Source organism: Quercus lobata, chromosome 3 (assembly GCF_001633185.2).
Source record: "Quercus lobata isolate SW786 chromosome 3, ValleyOak3.0 Primary Assembly, whole genome shotgun sequence".
Classification (NCBI taxonomy): Eukaryota; Viridiplantae; Streptophyta; class Magnoliopsida; order Fagales; family Fagaceae; genus Quercus; species Quercus lobata.
This window is the reverse complement of record NC_044906.1, coordinates 20,586,177-20,609,166: the sequence shown is the minus strand read 5'-3', so window position 1 is coordinate 20,609,166 and position 22,990 is coordinate 20,586,177. Positions and strand designations below refer to the sequence as shown.

The window sequence follows — 22,990 nt, the reverse complement described above, 5'->3', positions numbered from 1 at the left end:
CCAATGAGGTCAACATAGCTTCACTCAGATGTGAAATGCATAAAAGATGAATGTAAGCAGACAAAGTATAATATTTCTCGTTCTATGAACTGAGTTAGGAGAATAATTTACTTTAAAATAAGAGGTTTTTTATAATAATAAAAAATCCAGAATGATATCTGTCATTATTTATTCTTGCAATATAGAAACATAACCATTTAGGAAAAGTAATTTAGAACATGAACAAGAAAGTTACACACAAAAAAAGAAAAAGAAAAAAAAAAGGCGTTTTGTCATGAGAATCAAGTTCAACTTAGTAGCGTAGCTCCTCAAACACAGGATCAACATTTTTTCCCCACTTTTCATTATACATCTGCAAAAGCTTCTCAACTGGTTTCACACCTGCATTAATTAAGAAAATCATGCATGTATAGCATATTTTCAAACTAGAAAAGAATACATGAATGCTTTACAGATTAGTTACCTGTTATAACATCCTCTGCTAGCTCATTCAAGTACATTGATTCCCCAATGCCTCTCCTTTCCAAGCCATCCTATAGAATAACAGATTGGTTTTAAGATAGTCAACTACAAGACAACAATGACATTGATCTTATCTTGCGTAGATTACCTTTGCCCACTTTATAACACTTTCAGCTACATCCTTTAACAAGCCACCTTGAAATGGTGTGTTTAGACCTGTCTTAGGAACCTAGCAAAAAAAAAAAAAAAAAAAAAAAAAAAAGAAAAACCTTAATTTAGATTTTCCATCTTAGCTCCATAGAAAGATGTAATTAAACTAAATCAGCATTGGAACTAAAATCACCAAAAGACATTGAACTTTTCCTTGCCTACAGCCCCCCATGCTTGGCTCTATCTTTACATTCTTCTCAATACTCCAACATCAACATTTGCAATACAATCCAAACTTTCCAACATGCCAAAAGTATACACACATCGTACAAGTGTTAGTTTGTGCTTGGACACTATTTCCCTAATATGTTAGCATCTACCAGTAAAACAAATTGAAGAAATATGACTAACTTTTGATTTGGAAATTTCTCCTATTAGAACAACGCCATATACTAACAGATGACCACCAAATAATCATAATGTGTATACGCACCAAAATAGTACCATTATCTAAACAAGAACTCTCACAAACAGAAACAGTAGTTGCAAAACAGTAGTACCAATATATACTACTTTCAAAGACAGCCCGATAAGCTAGCAGTTGAAATGCAAACAAAAATATTAATCCACATAAAATAATTTGCATATCCTATCAATCAATCAACAACATAATTATCTCCATAATATATATAGCCAAGAAGCGAGTAGGAAATGCCGAACCGGGAAGTAAACAGAGTAAGGAACAGAAGAAATTGAATAAGCCTGGCATATCTCAGGTTGTGTTTTATATGTCATTAATTATATAGAGCAGGGCACAATCTGATCATATGAAAATCTTTCATGATGTTGAGTAACTCCCGATAACTCATTGTTTAGTTTCAATCATTAGATTCCTTCACGATGACATATATATATATATATATATATATATAAAGGCAAAGAGAGAGACAACTACACAGTGAGATGCTGCACAAACTCATGTGAGTTTGATCATACACAATCAAACAAGAAATTTATCGAACACATTGAGAGCAACTCTTTGAAACTTTAAAATTCCAGTAAAAAAAAAAAAGACAAGAAAACCCCAAATCAGAAACCCATTCACAGAAAACAAGAAATTACCCGATAAAAATCACAAACTCAAACCAATAATTAAAAACTTGACCATAAAATCAAACTTACACAAAATAAACAATCACAAAGCCTAGGTTTAACCATAGTTCATCCATATATCACGAACTAAAAGGACTGCAAGTGTTTAGATAAAAAGAAACAAGAAACACAGATCCATATATAGCTACAATATACAAATTTATGCAAGTTCACAATCTAGACTCACTCAAGTACTTTATCAAACACGTTATGAGCAATACTTTGAAACTTTAAAATTTGAGTAAAAAAAAAAAAACAATCAGATCTGAAACCCACCCACAAATAACATGTTATTATCCCATAAAATCACAATTAATAAGAAATCACCCAAAAAAATCACAATTTTAAGAACATAGTTATTTGATCCAACTCAAAAGAAACCCATGAAACAAAAATTAAAAAAGAGTTTACCTTTGTGAGAGAATCCTAGGCATGAGAGAGAGAGAGAGAGAGAGCCAGCATAAGCTAAGAGAGCTTGAGAGAAATTTGTGGGTTACAGATTTTATTTTTTTTTCTTTTTTTAATGTTACAAAACATTGTAATTTTGTTAATATAATAAGGGTATATTAGGTAATTTATTTGGTCAATAATTTATGTACTCTACTCTCTCTTCAAATCTCTCCAATTTGAGAGAATTAAAAATGAGGGGTTAGAGGTAGTTGAAACCCCTCCAAACCCTCCCTCCCATTCCTTAAAAAACTGAAAGATCAAAAACGTGTATAAAACACCTTTGAACGTTTAGACCCCCAAATAACAACTTAATCAATTCAAGCAATATGTCAAACAACTAGTGTGCGGAAACTTAACATATGCTATCATATGAAATTGATTAAATACTATCTAAGCCATAACAAAATAAAATCCACAGCAGATAATTTAAAGGCAAAGATAGAGGAAGGAAGATGCAAACACAAAGACAACACGCGATGTGTTATCGAAGAGGAAACCGAAGTCCTCGGCGAAAAAACCTCTCCGCCGCCCTCCAAGCGGTAATCAATCCACTAGAAAATATAGTTGGGATACAAGGACAGCAATAGACCCTCCAAGCCTAATCTACCCAGTGCACCTAAGCCCTCCAAGCTTCTTGCTCCAACGAGGTTGCGCCGAACCTTTTTCTTTTCTAGCTTTCCGGATTCCGCTATTAGACCATAGCATCAACCAATGAAGATTGGTTCCTTCCTAACTGCTTCCCAGAAATCCAAACAGCAGACTCACAAAGATGATGATGGTGAGAACCTGGTTTGGTATAATACCTCTCAAGGATTTAACAATGGAGAGGAAGAGAGTTGAGGAATTTGAAGAGATTCTAAGGTAGAGATTGTGGGTGAAACAATCTGGTTTTTCTTTAGGGTTTCTCTCTCAAAATTCTCTCTGGAAGCTCTCTTTCAATCGTGGGTAATAGGGGTATTTATACTTGGAGTGGAGAGGAATGTGAAACGTCAGAATTCTACAAAATAGGGGTGGCTCGCGGCTTGACTAAGTCGCGAGATCCAGTCGCGAGATAACCGTATGGCCAGTTGTCCTGTTTTGTCCTGTAGTGCTCCAGCTAGCAGACTGTTCACCTTCCAGCATGCTTGGCACGTGAGGTTGCTTCTGGCGGCTTGAAGCCGCGAGTCACCCGCGAGACCCAGCTGCGACACTCTGTTTTATTGCACACTCTTGAGCAAACTTTACTCTATCTCACTCACTACCCTTACATCAAACCCACCTAAATACAGGGTTACTAAATGCTGAATTACAAGCAAATTTGGCACGGAATAAAGCCAATTAGATGGTTGAATAAATTCAACCTTACAATCTCCCCCTTTGGCTATTCCGTGACAAAACCCTAAAACAGACTCTAGACTTAACATGTGAGTTGGGAACAGTTGAACAAAACTCACTCACACCTAACTCTAGAAGCTGTGAAGCACTTGAATCATATGAACATAATACTCCTGAAACACAACAATACACCATGATCATTGTAAGCAGAAAATTATAAAAAGCATATGAAACAGGCAATATTTGATCAAGCAAAGATGGAGTTATGAAACAAACCATGGCTTGATCAACCAAGTGAACACCACAAGGTAGTGATCACAGTGCTCATTCACACTTGGAATGAACACAAGGACATACAAGTTAACAAGCACAAGGCAAGACACTTGTATGCACAACACTCAACCAATGCATATCACACAAGGCATATGCATCTAGGAACAATCCTACAAGGGCACAAGAGTGACAGTACATAAACTAAAATGCATACCATTTAGATTAAAGTACTGATTTCAACAAAGCATAAAGGCTGCACTAGGCAAGGTACAAACCATAAAGCCTACAAACATGCAAAAGACATAAACCCTAAAAGCTTACATAAGCACATGGGTACAAAAGCCAAACATCTTGAATAACATCATCAAAATATATTAAAGTTTAATCCAAGAGTATAAGTTAAGAGTTAGAAACAATACACCAAAAAAAAATAGTGTATCAAACCCATAAACCACTAAAAGTACTTAAAACATGACTCCCCCTCAACACATTACTCCCCCTTAAGGGCTGCTCTTCGGCTTCTCAGTCCATCCTCAACAGAAACATCTCCCCCTTTTTGTCAGGAATGGCCAAATGGTCAGTGTTCAGGCTGAGTGGTGAAGCTCTCAAGTTTTGCAGACAAAACATCAATCTGATCCTGCATAGCTTTCATCCTCTCAGAGTGCTCAGTCTGGACTTCTCTGATCCCATCAAGTCTTTCCAGAATGATTTGGAAAGCATCTGGAGGAGTATCTGAAGAAGTTGATGCTCTGGGTCTTTTGCCACTCCTCCTGGGTGTTGAGGTTGATGGATGCCCGGCTGCCTCTGCTTCAGTCTCCATTGGGACACCTTCTCCTTCATCACCCTCATCTTCTTCTCCTGGAAGTCTAACACTTATCCTTTTGCAGGTAAGCCTGTTAATTGCAGAAGGTGTGGACATGGGACTGATGTCTTGTGGGATAGGAACACCCTTCCTTCTAAAAATCCTCATAAGCAAACTGGGAAAGATCAGTTTTGGCCTAGAGGTTGTTCTTGTCTCATCCACAATGATGTCATATATGTGGGAACTTATGTCTATGAAGTTCTTTTCTTTGAGATCCATCAGAAAGATTGCTCTAGCACAATTGATGGTAGTCAACTTCTTAATGGGATAGAGGTTAAACATCATGATAATTGTTAGGCACCTCATGTCCACTGGAAAGGCAGTGGTATTCAAACATTTTCCTTCTCTCTGCCCACCTATCCTTTGTTGAACTGTTTCAATGGATACACTCCTATCCTTGTAGTTGATAAACTCCTCATCATTTAATCCTTCAAGTCCTAGTGCCTCATCTATGACATGAGCATCTACAATGAATTCTTTCCCTCTAACCCAACAGCTTAACTCATTCTCCTTTATCACAGCATTTGAGTAAAATTCCCTAATCAGGGGTTCACAAACTACAGGGAAATCACTCAGAAGTTTTTCCCATCCTCTACCTTCAAAACAACTGGGGATAAAGGTTTGTCTTAAATCCTCCAAATCAACAAATCTCTCTTGAATAATTCCTGCACTCAAGAAGTTATCCCTGTATCTCTCAAAGTGATGAACTAACCTAAAAAGCTTAGAATCCATTTTCAACCTTTTGTCAGCCTTCTTCGCAGTAGTTTTCTTCTTAGGAGGTGAGGGAGCCATCTGTGATCAATCAGAAGAGGCCACAACAATACAGAGCAATATACGTGTAAAATAAGTTAGTCTCATGTAATTATCAAAGAGATATCATCCATACAACTGAACTTGAAGCATTTAAACACAGGCTATTTAGATCAATCACATGGAAAAGCAAGCCTAAGATAGGAAATACACATAACAGCATCAGATATAGAAACTAACTTAAAGGCAGTTATATGTCAATGAGACAAAAACTTAAAATGATATGACACATAAACAGTATTGTGAAGCACACATATGCTCCCAAAAGATTAACACAAAAGAGCAGGTATATTTAGCACATTAAACTCACAACCCCAAAAAAAATTGAAACAACTCAACAGCTCAAAGATCAGTGAAAATCAAAGAATCACATAGCTAAGCACAGAATGAAGAGAAATAGTGAAACAACTAAGAACAAATCACTTCTAGCAGCAGCATTCGCAATCTGAGCGTGAACAAGGAGCAAATTCCGAAACATAAACCCATTTCTAAAACACAAATATATGCGAAAGATCAAAGGGAAAAACACAAAATCAAGTAGAAAAGAGTGGCAGAACAGAAACCCCATACCTGTGACTTGAAGATTTTGAGCTACAAGTATGCAACAATGGAGATTGGAAATGGGAGCACGGAGTGTTTGGGAGGGAGAAGATGAACAGTCACAAAAATTCGAGGGAAAAACTGAAAATGATTTAAAAACTGCTCTTATTTCTGTAAGACACGCGATTTTCGCGACTGGAAAAAGTCGCCACATAGTCGCCAGCGTAAGCCGCCAAAACACACAGGACCAAAAATTTGAAAATTTTTCTAAGTGTTTTTCGCGACTGGAAGGTCTACCCGCGAGTGAGTCGCGAGCTGAGCCGCGAAAATCCCTGAGTAACCTCGCGACTGGACCTTCCACTCGCGAACAAGTCGCCAGAAATTACCAGCGAAGGTGCGACTGAGGCTCGCGACTTGACATACCCGCGACTGAGCCGCCAAAACAGAGCAAGACAGGATTTTTGAAATTTTCAGATTTTTCAAGCAAAATACTTTCCAAAAACACCTAAAATACTCAAAAATCTTTTTGTGCTTGAAATAACAAAGATTGAGCATGTGAAAACACATTTCATCAAGTACAATCACACAAATGAATATGGCATTTATTGAACATAAACTTGTGTGTTGTGTGTGGATATCAACAATGAGATAGTCCTTAGGCTAATGTGAAGCTTCAATGATCAATTCAACCAAGCCATACACAATTAGCACTAGATCATGTGACCCATCTCAATTATAGAAATATGTATATATGACTTCCCACATAAACTTGATAACTTGATTTGGAGCTTTACATTTGACTCCACATTCAAACATAACAATTGACCTTTTTGATCTTTTGAGTCAATCACCCCTCATTGTGAGAGAGATATAGGATATTTCACTTTAATGAATAAGCCTTTGGCTTTCTGAATAAACATTCACTTCAATATAAAGTCGCTTACCCTTTTTCCTAGTCAAATACTAGAATGTGCGACAGGCTTTTGCAGCTCAATATCTCTTTTCATTTGGAGATTTACATTTGGTGAGCTCTTTTTAGCAAAACAAAAATAAAGAGTGGGAAGATATATAGACATAAGTCTATGCAAGTCTCAAGATCAACAAAACCATTCACTAATCATTCATGACAAGTTTGAAGATCTATTTACAACAATCACAAAGATTTCAAGATTTTTCCCACTGTGATATAAGTGCATAAAGACAAGCAATGCTCGAAAATGCACAAAGCCATTAGCACAAAGGTACAAGGCAAAACAAGTTTTGAGACAAAAACTCAACAAAGTCAATCAAGCTTTTTGATTTTCTATTTTTATGTGTTTTTTGGATTTTTGACACAAGAAACAAAAAGATTGATAAAACAAGATTAAAGAAATGTACAAAAAGACAAACAAACAACCAACAGCAAAAATAGCAAGCAAAACAATCAAACATAGTCACAAAGCATAGGAAGTATTGATGCATGGACATGTTGTAATGCTTATGCATGAGTACCCTTATTCACCCTCACGTCACTTGCGTTTGGGGTGATTTCCTTATAGGATTGGGTACGGGAGTTAGGGCTTTCAAACCTTCGTGAGAAGCTCTCCAAGCAGTTGGTGAATGCACCAATCATCTTCATCACGTTCATCATTCCGGGATCACCATTCTGATCTCTAGATTGATCTCCAGCCCAAATTCTCCTATCATTTCTAGGTCCTCCTGACCTTTGAGGAGTTGCACTATTCTTTGCTCTCAACTTTTGGCAATTCGGTCGAGTATGCCCTTGAAGTCCGCAATAGTGGCACACATAGGTTCCTCTAGGACCTCTTTGTGGTCGAGGACGTGACTTGGCACGAGATTCAGATCTGTCTGCAAACTGATTGCGAGGATTTAACATCCGTTGGTTCACCAAATTCTTCTTCTCCTCCACCTCGAGCTTCTCACCAGTAAGGTTAGCTACAACTGGAGCTTCAGCCTTTACAAACTTCACTCCTTTACTAACATTTCCAGACGAACTACCTCCTCTGGTATATCCCAATCCGGATTTGTCTGAGAAGCTCTTTTGAGATGATATAACATCATCTAGCTTCTTGGTGGTAACCCTCTCTACTTTAGCATTAGCTTGCACAACCTCACTCTCAAGAAACCTTACTTTTGTGTAAGCTTCGGACAACTCTCCATTCAGAGTTTCTATCTCACACTTGGCCTCCCTATATCGGATTAGGAGACTTTTGTAGTCCTCCTCAGCCTTCTTCATTTTTCTCACAGCAGTCTTGGCCACCCTTGTGTATTCCCCGGACTTCTCCAAAAGTAAGTTATAATTCTCCTGAAGATTCGCGTTGCTTCCATCTTCTTCAGCATCCGATTCTTCAACAATTCCTAGTGATTCATCATCACTATGTTCTCCAAGGTCTTGCACAAGCAAATTCAGTTCATCTGACGACTCAACATGAGCAATAGTCATAAAAGCTGAATAGTTCCCCTCTCCATCACAGCTCTCTTCAGACTCTGAGTCAAACGAATCCGAGTCACTCAAGGTCGTGGCATACACTTTACCTTTCGATTTCAAATAATTCGGACATTCCTTTTTGAAGTGTCCATGCCCGTTACATTCGAAACAAGTGACACCTTGTGTAGGTTGGGATTCTTTTCCATCTTTCCTTTTGAATTCCCTTTTCTCCCTTCCAGAACTTTGGAATTTTCTTTTATCATCAAATTTGCCATTATTTTTGAATTTCAAAAACTTTTTGAAATTCTTGACAAGGTATGCAACATCTTTGTCAACCACATCTTCTCCCGATGAGTCTTGATCTTCTACCTTCTCATTAATGGTCTTTAGAGCAAGAGATTTACTCTTCCGTTGATTGGGCAGCGACATCTCATAAGTCTGCAGAGAACCCACCAGCTCTTGCACTTTGATGTCATCGAGGTCCTTGCTCTCTTCTATTGCTGTCACTTTAGCTCGAAAACTTTCCGGCAATGATCGAAGGATCTTTCTTACAATCTTCGAGTCCTCCGTTTGCTCCCCCAAGTTGAACTTGCTGACAACCACTTCATTTAACTTCCCATAGAAAGAGTCAAAAGACTCATCCTCACTCATTTTGAGCTCCTCAAACCGAGTGGTCAGCATTTGTAACTTGGTGTCTTTCACTTTCTTCGTGCCTTCATAGGTAGTTTCCAAAATCTCCCATGCTTCTTTGGCCACGGTAATATGAGAAATCCTGTGAAATTCATCTGGAGACACACCACAGAAAATAGCATTGAGTGCTTTACTGTTAGCATTAGATGCAGCAAGTGCTGCCTTATCCCCTGTGGATTTTGCTGCCTCTGGTTTGGTCCAACCAATCTCAACAGCATCCCAAACGGATTCATCAATAGAACACAGAAAAGTTCTCATTCGAACCTTCCAAAAAGCATAATTACTACCATCAAAATATGGAGGTGCATTTAGGGATTGAGACCTATCCATCTCAAAAGGGAGTCAAGGATCACACAATGGTAATGAAACCAATATCAGTGTACCCGCTCTGATACCAAGTGAAAGTTCAAAAACGTGTATAAAACACCTTTGAACGTTTAGACCCCCAAATAACAACTTAATCAATTCAAGCAATATGTCAAACAACTAGTGTGCGGAAACTTAACATATGCTATCATATGAAATTGATTAAATACTATCTAAGCCATAACAAAATAAAATCCACAGCAGATAATTTAAAGGCAAAGATAGAGGAAGGAAGATGCAAACACAAAGACAACACGCGATGTGTTATCGAAGAGGAAACCGAAGTCCTCGGCGAAAAACCTCTCCGCCGCCCTCCAAGCGGTAATCAATCCACTAGAAAATATAGTTGGGATACAAGGACAGCAATAGACCCTCCAAGCCTAATCTACCCAGTGCACCTAAGCCCTCCAAGCTTCTTGCTCCAACGAGGTTGCGCCGAACCTTTTTCTTTTCTAGCTTTCCGGATTCCGCTACTAGACCGTAGCATCAACCAATGAAGATTGGTTCCTTCCTAACTGCTTCCCAGAAATCCAAACTGCAGACTCACAAAGATGATGATGGTGAGAACCTGGTTTGGTATAATGCCTCTCAAGGATTTAACAATGGAGAGGAAGAGAGTTGAGGAATTTGAAGAGATTCTAAGGTAGAGATTGTGGGTGAAACAATCTGGTTTTTCTTTAGGGTTTCTCTCTCAAAATTCTCTCTGGAAGCTCTCTTTCAATCGTGGGTAATAGGGGTATTTATACTGGAGTGGAGAGGAATGTGAAACGTCAGAATTCTACAAAACAGGGGTGGCTTGCGGCTTGACCTCGCGGCTTGACTAAGTCGCGAGATCCAGTCGCGAGATAACCGTATGGCCAGTTGTCCTGTTTTGTCCTGTAGTGCTCCAGCTAGCAGACTGTTCACCTTCCAGCATGCTTGGCACGTGAGGTTGCTTCTGGCGGCTTGAAGCCGCGAGTCACCCGCGAGACCCAGCCTCGACACTCTGTTTTATTGCACACTCTTGAGCAAACTTCACTCTATCTCACTCACTACCCTTACATCAAACCCACCTAAATACAGGGTTACTAAATGCTGAATTACAAGCAAATTTGGCACGGAATAAAGCCAATTAGATGGTTGAATAAATTCAACCTTACAAAAACTTCCAAATAAGGTAATTGAATTACTCTCCCTTTCTTTACTCTACTCCCCCTCCTTTTTTAAACATCCAAACAAAGCATAAGTTCTCAAAATTTAATTCCCATCACTTAAAACTCTAACCCATATCTCATATTCTCTTGAGTAGGGCTGTAAACAAGCCGAGCTTTGTCGAGTAGTGAATGTTCAAGCTCGGCTTGACATCAAAAGTAGAATGTTCAAACTTGGCTTAAGTTTGATACGAGCCTACAAATAATGTTCAAGCTTGAGCTTGTTATAAAGTATAAAAGCTTGAGCTCAGCTCGGCTTAACTCAAGCTCAATATCATGTTTTTGACTTTGAGATCCAATGCAAATATATTATCAAGCCTATATCAGGTTTACTCTCTAGCCTATTTGGTTTGGATGAGTGGTCTCAACTTATAATTAATTAAAGTCTTAGAAGGATATGAGTTTACTTGTCAAGCACATATCAATTTTATTACCAAACTCATAAATAAGCCTAGGCTCAACTTGTTTTGTTACTTTTGTATCGAGCCTTGGTGTTCACAAGCTTGTTCATGAACAATATTTTTTACTTGGGCTTGGCTCGTTTATTAAACAAGCCTAAAACAAAAGCTTAAGTTTGGCTTGTTTATAAACAAATAAACAAACATGAATAAGTTTTTTATCGAGCCAAACTCTAGCTGTTCATGAATGACTTGGTTCATTTACAGCCTTACTCTTGAGTTGCCCAATAATGTGTTTGGCTCAAATATTTTCTTTAGTTTTCATTTTAGGAACTCACCTTTAACTCAAAAAAGTGGAGTCGACACATCAAAATTTTTTTTTTTGGAATGGTAACGGTACCCTTGTTGCCTTTACCTATGTGATATTTTCTCTTTCCCCCACTCTTCTTTTGTTAGGACATATGTGATTCACTTGTTAAGAACATATGTCACTATTTTATGTAATTGGCTGATCCTTTGATAAAATGCACTTTACTTGTAATTGGGTAGATCTAGGTGTTTTTAATACCTCAGGAAAAAAGGTTTCAAGATCAAGTATTGAAGTCATTCAAGTTTGTCCAAGAAACAAGTTGAATAGTGCAAATTCATTAAAACTCGACAGTTGGCTCGACAGTTGCATCTATCGAGCTTAAGAAAGCTGTTTCAGCCCGTGTTCTCGACACCTACTCGACAACTAGTCAACACCTCCTATCTGTTGAGGTTTAAGAAAAAAAGATTTTCTGTTCTGTTTTCTTGGAATCCGTTAATGTGTCTTTGGGCCTTCTTTTCTCCTAACCCTAGATATATAAAATGATTATTTAAAGGACCATCAAAGAGTTCACAAGTTGCATAAGTGTTGAGCAAAGTTTGTTCAAGCAAATTGTAACCGGGGAAAAAGTTTGCTCTAGTTCATCGTTCTTGAAGAAGTTGCTGTGTATGTGCATCGTAGGGTTTTGTGACCAAGCATCTTCTTGATCTTCATTGTTGGGATGAACTAAAGAACTTTGCAGCCAACAACTTTGCAACCAACAACTTTTTTTAGTTGGTGATTGAAGTTGCGTACTAGAATCTGCGCATTATTTAGTCACGTACTTGGGAGCCGTGCATCGAAAGGAGAAATTGTCACTACAGAATAAGTCCAATTGGGTATTGGGGTAAGGGTTTAACTGTAGGTTAGTATAAGGTACTGGGATTTCTTTACTTGTAACCACTTGTTGTGATAATAGTAGAATTTCAGGAGTGGTGACCGAAAAATCACCCAGTGGGGTTTTTCCGTTAGGTTTTCCCCATTCATAAACAAATCACCGTTTCAAATTTATTTTCCACTGCATACTTAGTTTATTGGTGATTTGTTTGTGCTACCACGCATTTGCATGTTAATTAACTTAATTAATTCACTTGGCTAAATTAATTAGTTAATTTATCACAAAGGGTCAATTCGTTTTTGGCCTATCAAATGGTATCAGAGCAAGCACACTCTGATTTGGGTTAATCTTTGTTGTGTTGATCCATTGACCCCTGTTTGTCATGGATAGAGGACAGTCTTTAATCATACCTCCTTTATTTGATGGCACTAACTATGCATATTGGAAAGTACGCATGAGAGTTTTCTTGTAGTCCTTAGATGAGAAAGTATGGCAAGCTATGGAGATAGGCTGGACTAAGACTACAGAAGTGTTGGTCGATTGGGATGATGCTAAGATCAAGGCGGCAAACTTCAACAGCAGGGCATTGAATGCTTTATTCAGTGCAGTCACCAATGAGGAGTTCAAGAAAATATCTTCTACTGAAACTACTAAGGAGGCATGGACCATCCTCTAGACAACCTATGAGGGAACCAAGGTTGTCAAGGATTCAAAACTATAGAGGCTCACTACAAGCTTCGAAAAGATTAAGATGGTGGAGGATGAGTCATTCGATGAGTTCTATGCCAAGCTTAAAGACATAGTAAACTCAGCGTTTAATCTTGGGGAAATTATTCCTGAACCCAAAATTGTGAGAAAGGTGCTCAAATCTCAGCTTGAGAGATTCCATGCCAAGATCATGGCGATAGAAGAATCAAAGGATATTGACAAGATTCCTTTGACTGAGCTGGTTGGTAATTTGTAGACCTACGAGCTAGGGTTGACTAGGATTGGTAAGTCGGGCAAGAGTAAGAGCATGGCATTGAAGGCTAAGAGTAGTGAGACAGATGAGTCTTTAGATGATGAAGATTCTAAGATAAAGTCCTACATCACTAGGCAGTTCAAGAAGTTTATGAAGAATGCTAATGGAAAGGGTTTCAACAAGGACCGTAGGCAATCCAATTCTTCTCAGTTCAAAAGCCAAGACAAAGGGAAGAAGGATGCAAGGGATGGCGGTCAGTACATTGTTCCCACAGGACTTAAGTGGTTTGGGTGTCAAGCCTTCGGTCACATGAAACAGGAGTGTCCTACATATCTCAAGAGCATTGGGAAGAGCAAGGCACTTGCTGCTACTTTGAGTGACACCGAGCCTGAGGATGATTCCGATAATGAGGATGATGGAATCTTGAATGCCTTTACTGCCACTGTCAATCCTACTGATGGGATTGTTGAAGATGTGGATGAAGAAGAGGAATTGGTGGAGTCCAAGTTTGAGAAGATGGATGATCAAGATGATATCCATACAGCCTATGAGAAATTATAAAAGATCTCTGAGAAACATGAGAAACTATATAGGCTGACCACCAAGAAACTCAGTGATGTGGAACTTGATCGTGAAGAGCTTTCCAGAAAGTTTGATGAGGTTAATAAGACTATTAGAGCACTGAGGTTTGAGAAAAATTTCTTGACTGAGAAGACTAAGAAGCTTGAAGTAGAGCTGTTTCAAGTCAAAGCTCAATTGGAGAGGACTTCAAGTGCAAAGCTTGATGAGATGCTCAGTCTTCAGAAATCTGCTTTTGATCGAACAGGTTTAGGGTATGGTTTCTCTTCCTCTAATATTGCTTCAACTAGTACTACTATTTTTGTTCCTACTAGCAATAATGTTGAAATTGATAACAATGATGTTAAAATTGATTTAGCTAGTGAGAACTTAGAAAAAGGTAAATCTATCTTAGGAGCACCCCTTAAGCAAGATAAGAAGGAAGCTAAGAACCCTAGGGCTAAGATGGCTAACTCTCAAAAGCCTAAACAAAAAAAGCAGCATATTTATCATCATTATGGAGTTGCCAGTCATACTCGACCAAATTGCTATAAGTGGCTAGCCACTCAATAGAGTAATGGCATGATAGCATCTGGGAACCAGAATTAGCTTCAATCTCTCTTGCTCCTTTTGGAGATCTTCCCAAAGCCCTCATGTTCCTTTCAAACTTGAATGATTTCAATTCTTCCCCCTCACCGCCGATTCAAGGGTTTAATCAAAGGAAAGGTACTTCCAAACTGTGGAAGAAAAAGGACTCCAAGTGATTCTATCACTTTTCTCTTCCTCTCTTCTTGTTTTTATTCTTACATGACTTGTGTGTTTTGCTTTTGTTTTAAGTCAGTCTAGTTTTTATGCTTTGCTTTGTTTAACATGTTTTTGTTTGGTTATTTTTCTGTTTTGTTTTGTTTTTCATATAAAAATAAGAATTTTTTTTGTTGAAAAATCAGAAAAATACAAAAACAATGTGTGTTTGTGTACATTGGTACTTGTGTACCTTGGATGGCCATTGAAACAAAGTTTTCTAAACTTTGTATCTTTTGTAGCTTAGATGAGCATCTCTATGCACACTTAAGCAAGTGAGCTTTGTGGCTCTTGTTTGTGATGAGTAAGATTAAGTTATCTCTTGTACTTAACACTTGTATCACTCTTTTTGACGGGAAGGACTAAAAAAATCCTAAAAGAAATGTATAAATAACCATCTCATCATTGTTGCCCGCCAATCATGAGATGACATCTGTGTGCTTCGGCATAGCAAAAGTGTGATGTCAATGACATTTGTGTGCTTCAACATAGCAAAATTGGAATGTCAAAAACTTAACATAATTGGGTATTTTTTTTCTCTCTCTTATATGCCTATGCATGATTTGCTTATAAAGAAAAATATGTAAAGAAAAATAAAGAGCAAAAAGATCAAAAATGCTTTTAAATATGATTGCAAACGTGTATTCTAGGAAATGTGGGAGTTATAGGATACACCTCAAAGGCGATAGTCCTCATCAAACAGTTACGATTGTGTGTGAGTTAAAGTGATTTTCTCATATCTTAAATCGTCATAACATGTATACACTTATGCAATCTTGTGATATTTTTCACACACAACACGCAATATTCTTTGTTACTCTTGATACATGTGCAGGTACAATGTGATTTGTCAATCACAAGGTTTTTCATATGTTAATGTATGCTCACTAAACTGTCTTGACTTATTTCTGAAATATAAAATTAGTTAGACCTGTTGAGTGTGTGTGTGTGTGTGTGTTTTTGGGATCCATGTGCTTAAAATTGCTGTTGAGAGATGATTTTGAGAGATTAATATGGTGTTTGGATCATTGGTTGAGTTTCTTGCTTGATTGCATTCATGTCTGTGTTTTTCTCTTCTCGAAACATTGTTTTTAAAAGCTAGCTTGACACTTCCTTGACACCTGGCTATCTGTCGAGCTTCCAAGCTTTTTCTTATTACAATCTTGACACCTTTTCGACACCTAGTGGGTCGATCGAGAAAGTTCATGTCCCCTTGATAGCTTCTCGACACCTGGTGGATCGATCGAGCCTCATCTCTTATGTTTGATGTTTTGTACCTTGACACTTCCTCAACACCTGTATCTGTCAATGGCCAAATCCTTGACACTTGGCTCGACACCTTGATCGACACCTCTCGACACCTCCTTCTGTTGAGATTTACTGAGGTTCTATATATTCTCCTCGTGTGATCCGACCCTCATTTCTCTCGATCTCTCTCTCGATAGCTCTGTCTCTTCCCCTCCCAAACCTCTCTCTCTCACTCCAAACCTCTCCCCAGTGATTCTTCAAGCTTTTTCAAGTTTTCCTTCACTTGGTAAGCTTCTAATCTCCTTCATTTACATGCATTTCATGTTTTGAAACCTAGGTTTTGGGGATTTTGAAAATTTTGGGGTTTTTCAAAATTGATGAGTGTTTGTTGAAATTTTGGGATGAGTTTTTGCTTAAATGAGTTTAAAATCTCATGCATTGCATCACATTAGCATAATAACAATATTATCATGCATTTTAGATGTGTGCAATTGATTGTGTATTGGTAGGATTGGATTGGGTTGAGCTCATGATAAAATTTACTTTGCATGTCACATATTCATGCATTTCCCATGCATACATACTCCATTTCAATATACTTGCTATATTTGAATTGTTTTGGAGCTTTTCTAATTGTTTCTTTTTCTCTCCCTCTCTTTCTGTTTACGTTAGTCATGTCTATGGCACCTAAGCGTAAATCTATTCCGGCTCAGAACCCTCTTCGTTCCAGAGCCTCTTCATCATTTGATTCTGCTCCTATCTCTCTTTGGTTCCGTGATGATGATGCCCACAAGGCATTCTCAGAGAACTTTTCTAGATGCGGCATTCATTCAGAACGCCAAGTCATTCTGGCGGACTTCGCCGACACCAACCTTCCCGAGGTCATTCACAGTCAGGGATGGGAGTCACTATGTGACGTCTTGGTCACCTATCCTCTTGTGCTTATCCAGGAGTTTTACTCCAACATGCAAGAGATTGATTGTTCAGTACCTCTTTTCTTCACTCGCGTTTGAGGTACATGCATTCCTGTCACACCGCAGCTTGTTGCGGATGTGCTTCGGGTTCCTAGGGTAGAGTTTCCTGACTACCCTGGTTGTGAGCGTCTGCGGACTGAGTCCAAGGATGAGCTCAAATCCACTTTTTGTGAGCGTCCTTCCAAATGGAGTGAGTGCCAGTTTACTTACTGTTCGGGCTTTGTAAAAGGCCCTAAGTTTTTGAACATGGTGATGACCTTTGTACTCCATCCTCTCTCTCATTATAACTCCATTATAGGGCCTCATGCTCGGTTTTTGTTATCCCTCCTTCAGCATCTTACTATTGATTTCCCTTCTCATTTTATTTTTTCCATTATAGATGTTTATCTGGATTCGGCGTCCCGTGATAAGCTCATCTTTCCTTCCGCTATCATGAGGATATTACACCATTTTTCCATCCCTTTTCCTGTGTCCGACCACTTTACTCATATTTGTGCCATAGACTATGCTACTATTAAACGTAGCGAGGCACAGTTCAGGTCGTGACAGACGGATTCAGTAGCTCCCACCCGTTCGGCTCCATCTCGATTTGCTCGATCCACATCCGCTCCCTCCTCTTCCACAAGCGATGTGTCACTAGGAGACATCATGGCACAGTTTCAGCGCATGGATGCCCGCCTAAATACACTCTCTACAGAGTTGTATCAGGTGAATGTCCATGTTGGCTGCATTGCTAAACGGTAGGCAACTATGGGCAGTTTTGCTCCTGAGGCTTCTCCTCCACCTCCTCCAATGGCTTTTGATTCTAAGGATAAGGATGATGATGATGGTGATGATGATGATGCTTTTGATGATGATGATGGAGATGCTAGCTCTACCGACGAGATGTCTACTTTACACTTTTACCCTTTGTCACTCGTGACAAAAAGGGGGAGTAGTTTTATGTATATGAGAATCGTCATACTTAGGGGGAGAGTTAGTATAGGACATTTTTGTTAGGGGGAGTGTTGATATCTTGAGGGATGTAGTGAGGATTTTATGTATCTTTTCTTTTCTTTCTTTTATAGATACATTGTTCTTGTACCTTAGGTCTTGTGACCATTTATTGACATACATTGTACTTATTCTTCTCTATATGTGGATGTGGATGTATGTTTTTTTTGTTTCACCTACCCTTACATGTGTTGTTTCTTTTCTATATTTATACACATGTTTCTTATTACTTGTATGTAATCTATTATTTTTGTTTCACACAAAGATACCTTGATGAGTTTTGTTTAAAGTGTTTCAGAAATATAGGTCGTCTAAGTCTTCTTGCCATAAGCTCTTTTCTTGCAAAGTTTTTCAAGAGTTTGTGTTAGGATAGATTTTATTGTATTCAACAAGTGGATATGAGTTGAGTGATTTATGACTTCTCTCATATATTCATTTGTTTGTTGTGGTTTTTTTATGGATTGCCAAAGGGGGAGATTGTTAGGACATATGTGATTCACTTGTTAGGAATATATGTCACTATTTTATGTAACTGGTCAATCCTTTTGACAAAACGCACTTTACTTGTAATTGGGTAGATCTAGGTGTTTTTAATATTTCAAGAAACAAGGTTTCAAGATCAAGTATTGAAGTCATTCAAGTCTGTCCAAGAAACAAGCTGAATAGTGCAAATTCATTAAAGCTCGATAGCTGGCTTGACAGCTAATCTGTTGAGCTTAAGAAAGCTATTTCAGCCCGTGTTCTCAACACCTACTCGACACCTCCTATCTGTCGAGGTTTAAGAAAAACAGATTTTCTGTTATATTTTCTTGGAATCCGTGAATGTGTCTTTGGGCCTTCTTTTCTCCTAACCCTAGACATATAAAAGGATTATTTTAAGGGTTGTCAGAGAGTTCACAAGTTGCACAAGTGTTGAGCAAAGTTTGTTCAAGCAAATTGTGACCGAAGACAGAGTTTGCTCTAGTTCATTGTTCTTGAAGAAGTTGTTGTGTATGTGCATCGTAGGGTTTTTTGACTAAGTATCTTCTTGATTTTCATCGTTGGGATGAATTGAAAAACTTTGTAGCCAACAACCTTTTTCAGTTGGTGATTAAAGTCGCGTACTGGGATTTGCGCATTGGTTAGTCACGTACTTGGGAGCCGTGCATCGAAAGGAGAAATTGTCACTACAGAACAAGTCCAATTAGGTATTGGGGTAAAGGTTCAACTGTAGGTTTGTATAAGGTACTGAGATTCCTTTACTTGTAACCACTTGTTGTGATAATAGTGGAATTTCGGGAGTGGTGACCTAAAAATCTCCTAGTGGGGTTTTTGCCGTTAGGTTTTCCCCATTTGTAAACAAATCACCGTGTCAAATTTATTTTCCATTGCATACTTAGTTTATTAGTGATTTGTTTGTGCTACCACGCGTTTGCATGTTAATTAACTTAATTAATTCACTTGACTAAATTAATTGGTTAATTTGTCACAAGGGGTCAATTCGTTTTTTGCCTATCATCTTTCATTTTTCTTTCTAAAAAGTCATGCAAATGGCAAAAGGGCAGAGCAAAAAAGAAAGGAAAGAAAAATAAAGGAAAGGAGCAAATCAAACACAAGGAGCATATCACGCTACTTTATACAATTAGTTCATATGCACACACACATCACAAGAGCTAAATTTTGAACTAATACACATAGATACCCACAAATACCCATTTTGAAACAAACCCCAAAACCCAAAACAAAAATCTTTTCTTTAGAAACACCAAACCCCAAATCAAATTCCATTTTTCATACCCTCAAACCTAAATCAACCAAATCCCCAATCCCACGAACAATTATAAAGGAAGGAACTTTTGGCCCACCGCTGGTAAGTGGTGGCGATGGGTGAGACTTGAACTGAGAGACTTGAGATAGAGAGGGACCCAAGAGTGAGAACCATCTCACGGTGACTTGGTGGCTCATGGTGATGGCTTGCTTCTGTAGTAGAAAGTAGTGTTTTGTAGAGGAGCTTGGAGGTTTGGAGGGTGGGTGAGGAGCGAGTGGTGAAGAGAAGAAAAAAAGATGAGAATCGCAAAGAAGTGAAATTTTTCAAATGAGAAAAGCAAAGGAAAGCAACAAAAGAATCCAAAGTATATATGTGTTTGTACAAGAATAAAGGTTGATCTCAGCATAGAGGAGAGGGCTGTTGGAGAGTAATGAATCTAGATTGATGTTGATATGTAGAAGTGGGTCCCATTTGTTTGATGAAAATTATAAAAATGCCATCATAACTCAGTTTCCATTACTCGAAAAGTCTAAAAAGTTGTTCTCATTTTCCACAACTTTTACTTAGATTTTTAAGTACTAAGTTATGAAAATTGAGAATGAAAACTAAACCAAACAATTTCACTTGGTGTGGGGCCCACAAAATTGAGTGATAAGTGACAAAAACTTTTTAAACCAAACATGGCCTAACGTTTGGGTTCTAACATTATATGTTTTTGTGTTTGGGATTTCACATTATAAGTTTCTGGGGTGTGGGGTTTGGTGATTAAAGTTTGGTTTTTGCATTACAAATTTTAGTGTTTGAGGTTTGAGTTTGAAGTTTGGGGTATGGACTTTGCTTTACAAATTTTGTGTTTGGGATTTGGATTTCTCAAGTTTCTGTGAATTTTGAATTATGTGTTATGTGGTTAGGGTTTGAGATTTGAACTTTGGCGCATAGTTTTAAAAATTGGATCATACACAATATATTAAAAGACAGTGGTTCCTACTTCCTATATGTTAGCATAGATTATTTATTTAGTTGTGAGCCTAATTATACGTTTACACTTGAATTTACTTCTCATTTTTAACCAATGAGGGAGGCTTAGAAAGACTTTCTTATTGAAAATTGTTATATATATAACTAATGTGACCTTTTCATTTCACATAAATTCATATTATACAATAAAGCAATAAATCCATAAAACTTTTATGAGTATCCCATCCCATGGGAAACAATAACTCTCATGCCTCAAATCAAAAACATGGATTATAAGGACACGAATATCATTTCTCATACAATTCAACTTAGTGAATCAGATAATACATACAATCAAATCATGGTTTTTTTTTGTTTGTTTTTTTTGTTTTCATGATTATAAATTGTATACTATATAATAAAAATTGAATCTTACAAGTCCTAGTTGCAAGAATAACTATTTTTTATTTTGGATAAGTGGCTACAAAATTACTAATTATTAAATTAATTTATCTTGTTAATTATTAGGATAGTTTAATTTAACTAAAACTTTATTACCTAAATTTTAAAAAATTAAAAATTCTAATCCAATTAAAATTCTATTATCTTTTTTTTATTTTAATAATTCAATGTTGGGGGAGTGGACTAGAACCTTAGATATCTTTATTGAAAACACTAGGATAAGGCTCCTAACATCCTATTTATGGTTAGGATAGTTTAATTTAGGTAAAACTCCATTATTTAAATTTCAATAAATTTAAAATTCTACTCCAACTACAAAAATTATTACCAAAATTTTCGAGATCATTTGTCATAATTTTGTATTTTAATAAAATAAAACTTGCACGCTACATGTCTCTATGTCAAGTGGCTCAATATATGTATGTATTATGATAGTTAATTTAGAGCTTCAAATGGCTCATTAATCATTATATGATAGTTATGGGGGAGGATTTTGTTCCTGGCCACCCGCAAGCTTGTTTGTCCGTTTTGGGGAGCCAAGCCCGCACGATTTTGTTCTCCGTACCAAGTATGGGAAGACTTTGAGTGCAGTCCCACATCGGCAAGAGATGCGCCCCACTCATGCCTTATAAGCGCTTGGCACAAGCATGAGTGTAACACTACCACACATGTGTAGTAGTGGTACACTCATGCTTGTGCCAAGCGCTTATAAGGCATGAGTGGGGCGAATCTCTTGCCGATGTGGGACTGCACTCAAAGTCTTCCCATACTTGGTACGGAGAACAAAATCGCGCGGGCTTGGCTTGCCAAAACGGACAAACAAGCTTGCGGGTGGCCAGGAACAAAATCCTCCCCCACAGAAAGACGCTTTTGAGGGTATGTGCCTGTCAAGAGTATTGTCCGCTTTGGGGTAGGGTGGGATTGGCTTGGCCATGTCCCGGACTTGCGACCCGCATGGCTTTGTTACCCCCAAGGGGCACGCCTCTACCACTACCACATGGTAGTGGTAGAGGTGTGCCCTGCACGGGGGTAACAAAACCTTACGGACGTGCCAAAGGCTTCCCACACATGGGTCGAACCTGAGACTGCCCAAAGTGGACAATACCTTTGATGGGCACTACCCTCAAATGCTAGTGCCACCAAATAATTCACAACTTTTGTCACAATTTTTCATGTGTCAAATTGTGAGTGGTGGCACTATTTTATTTCTACCATTTACAACTTGCCATATGGGTAAATTGTGGCAATAGTATTTCTCTACATAATCCAAATGAAACTGTTTTACTTGTAAATCATTAAATGTATTACATTTAACATACTAGAGAGTTTTTGAGTGTCACATAAAATTGAAATTTTTGAATAAAATAATATCACATAAGGGGTTTGCTTTACATTCAAACATCGGAGGAAGATTATTTTTATTTTTATTTTATTTTTTTTGAGAATCCTTCTTCATCATATAAAAACTGAAATCAACCAAAGTCGGCTAAAAGTACATCAGAAACTAGTGGTAGAACATCCTCCATTCACACTAAAAAACCATCAATAGTTTTTGCAAATTTGGCTAAAAAATGAGCAACTGAGTTCCCCAACCTCTGGGTTGAGAAAAGGAAATGCAATTACAATAAACTAAATAGTGCTTAACGAAAGAAATCAGATGGCCAAAAGAAGAGAAAGATTCCTCTACTTTTCTTAAGGCTAAAATAACCACCTCGGAGTCTCCCTCGACAATAAAAGAGGGTAGATTGAGGTCCATAGCAAGGGTGTTAGCTCGAACAGCTGCAAGCGCTTCAACTTCTTCTGATGATGATGGAAGCTTGATCTTTTCCACCAAGGAAGCAAGCACCTTTCCATGAGAATCACGTACAACTATTCCCAACCCAACTTCCTCTATTTCTTTGAAGAGCGCACCGTCAAAATTAATTTTGATAAGCGATGGAGGAGGGGGTTCCCACTTAGGCCAAGACCGTTGAGGAGGAAATGACTGCAACATAGCTGCTGGTTGTGCCTCTTTAAACTC

At 38.0% G+C, this 22,990-nt stretch overlaps 1 protein-coding gene across 1 annotated transcript; it reads right to left on the bottom strand.

Moving 5' to 3' along the window:
* Positions 1-261: 261 nt before the first annotated feature.
* LOC115978752 (glutamate--cysteine ligase, chloroplastic-like) lies at positions 262-958 on the bottom strand. Its single transcript, XM_031100608.1, has 4 exons — positions 806-958; positions 611-691; positions 464-533; positions 262-381 (listed from the first exon to the last, which is right to left on the bottom strand). The coding sequence occupies exons 1-4, from the start codon at positions 842-844 to the stop codon at positions 293-295; spliced, it is 279 nt and encodes a 92-aa protein (XP_030956468.1). The 5' UTR covers positions 845-958; the 3' UTR covers positions 262-292.
* Between the last annotated feature and the right edge of the window lie 22,032 nt (positions 959-22,990).

Coding starts and splice junctions, on each gene's coding strand:
- LOC115978752 (XM_031100608.1), bottom strand. CDS start 844: ATGGGGGGCTGTAGGCAAGGAAAAGTTCAATGTCTTTTG. Junction 534..610: donor GTGTTATAAAGTGGGCAAAG/GTAATCTACGCA, acceptor GTTATTCTATAG/GATGGCTTGGAAAGGAGAGG. Junction 382..463: donor AGCAGAGGATGTTATAACAG/GTAACTAATCTG, acceptor TAATTAATGCAG/GTGTGAAACCAGTTGAGAAG.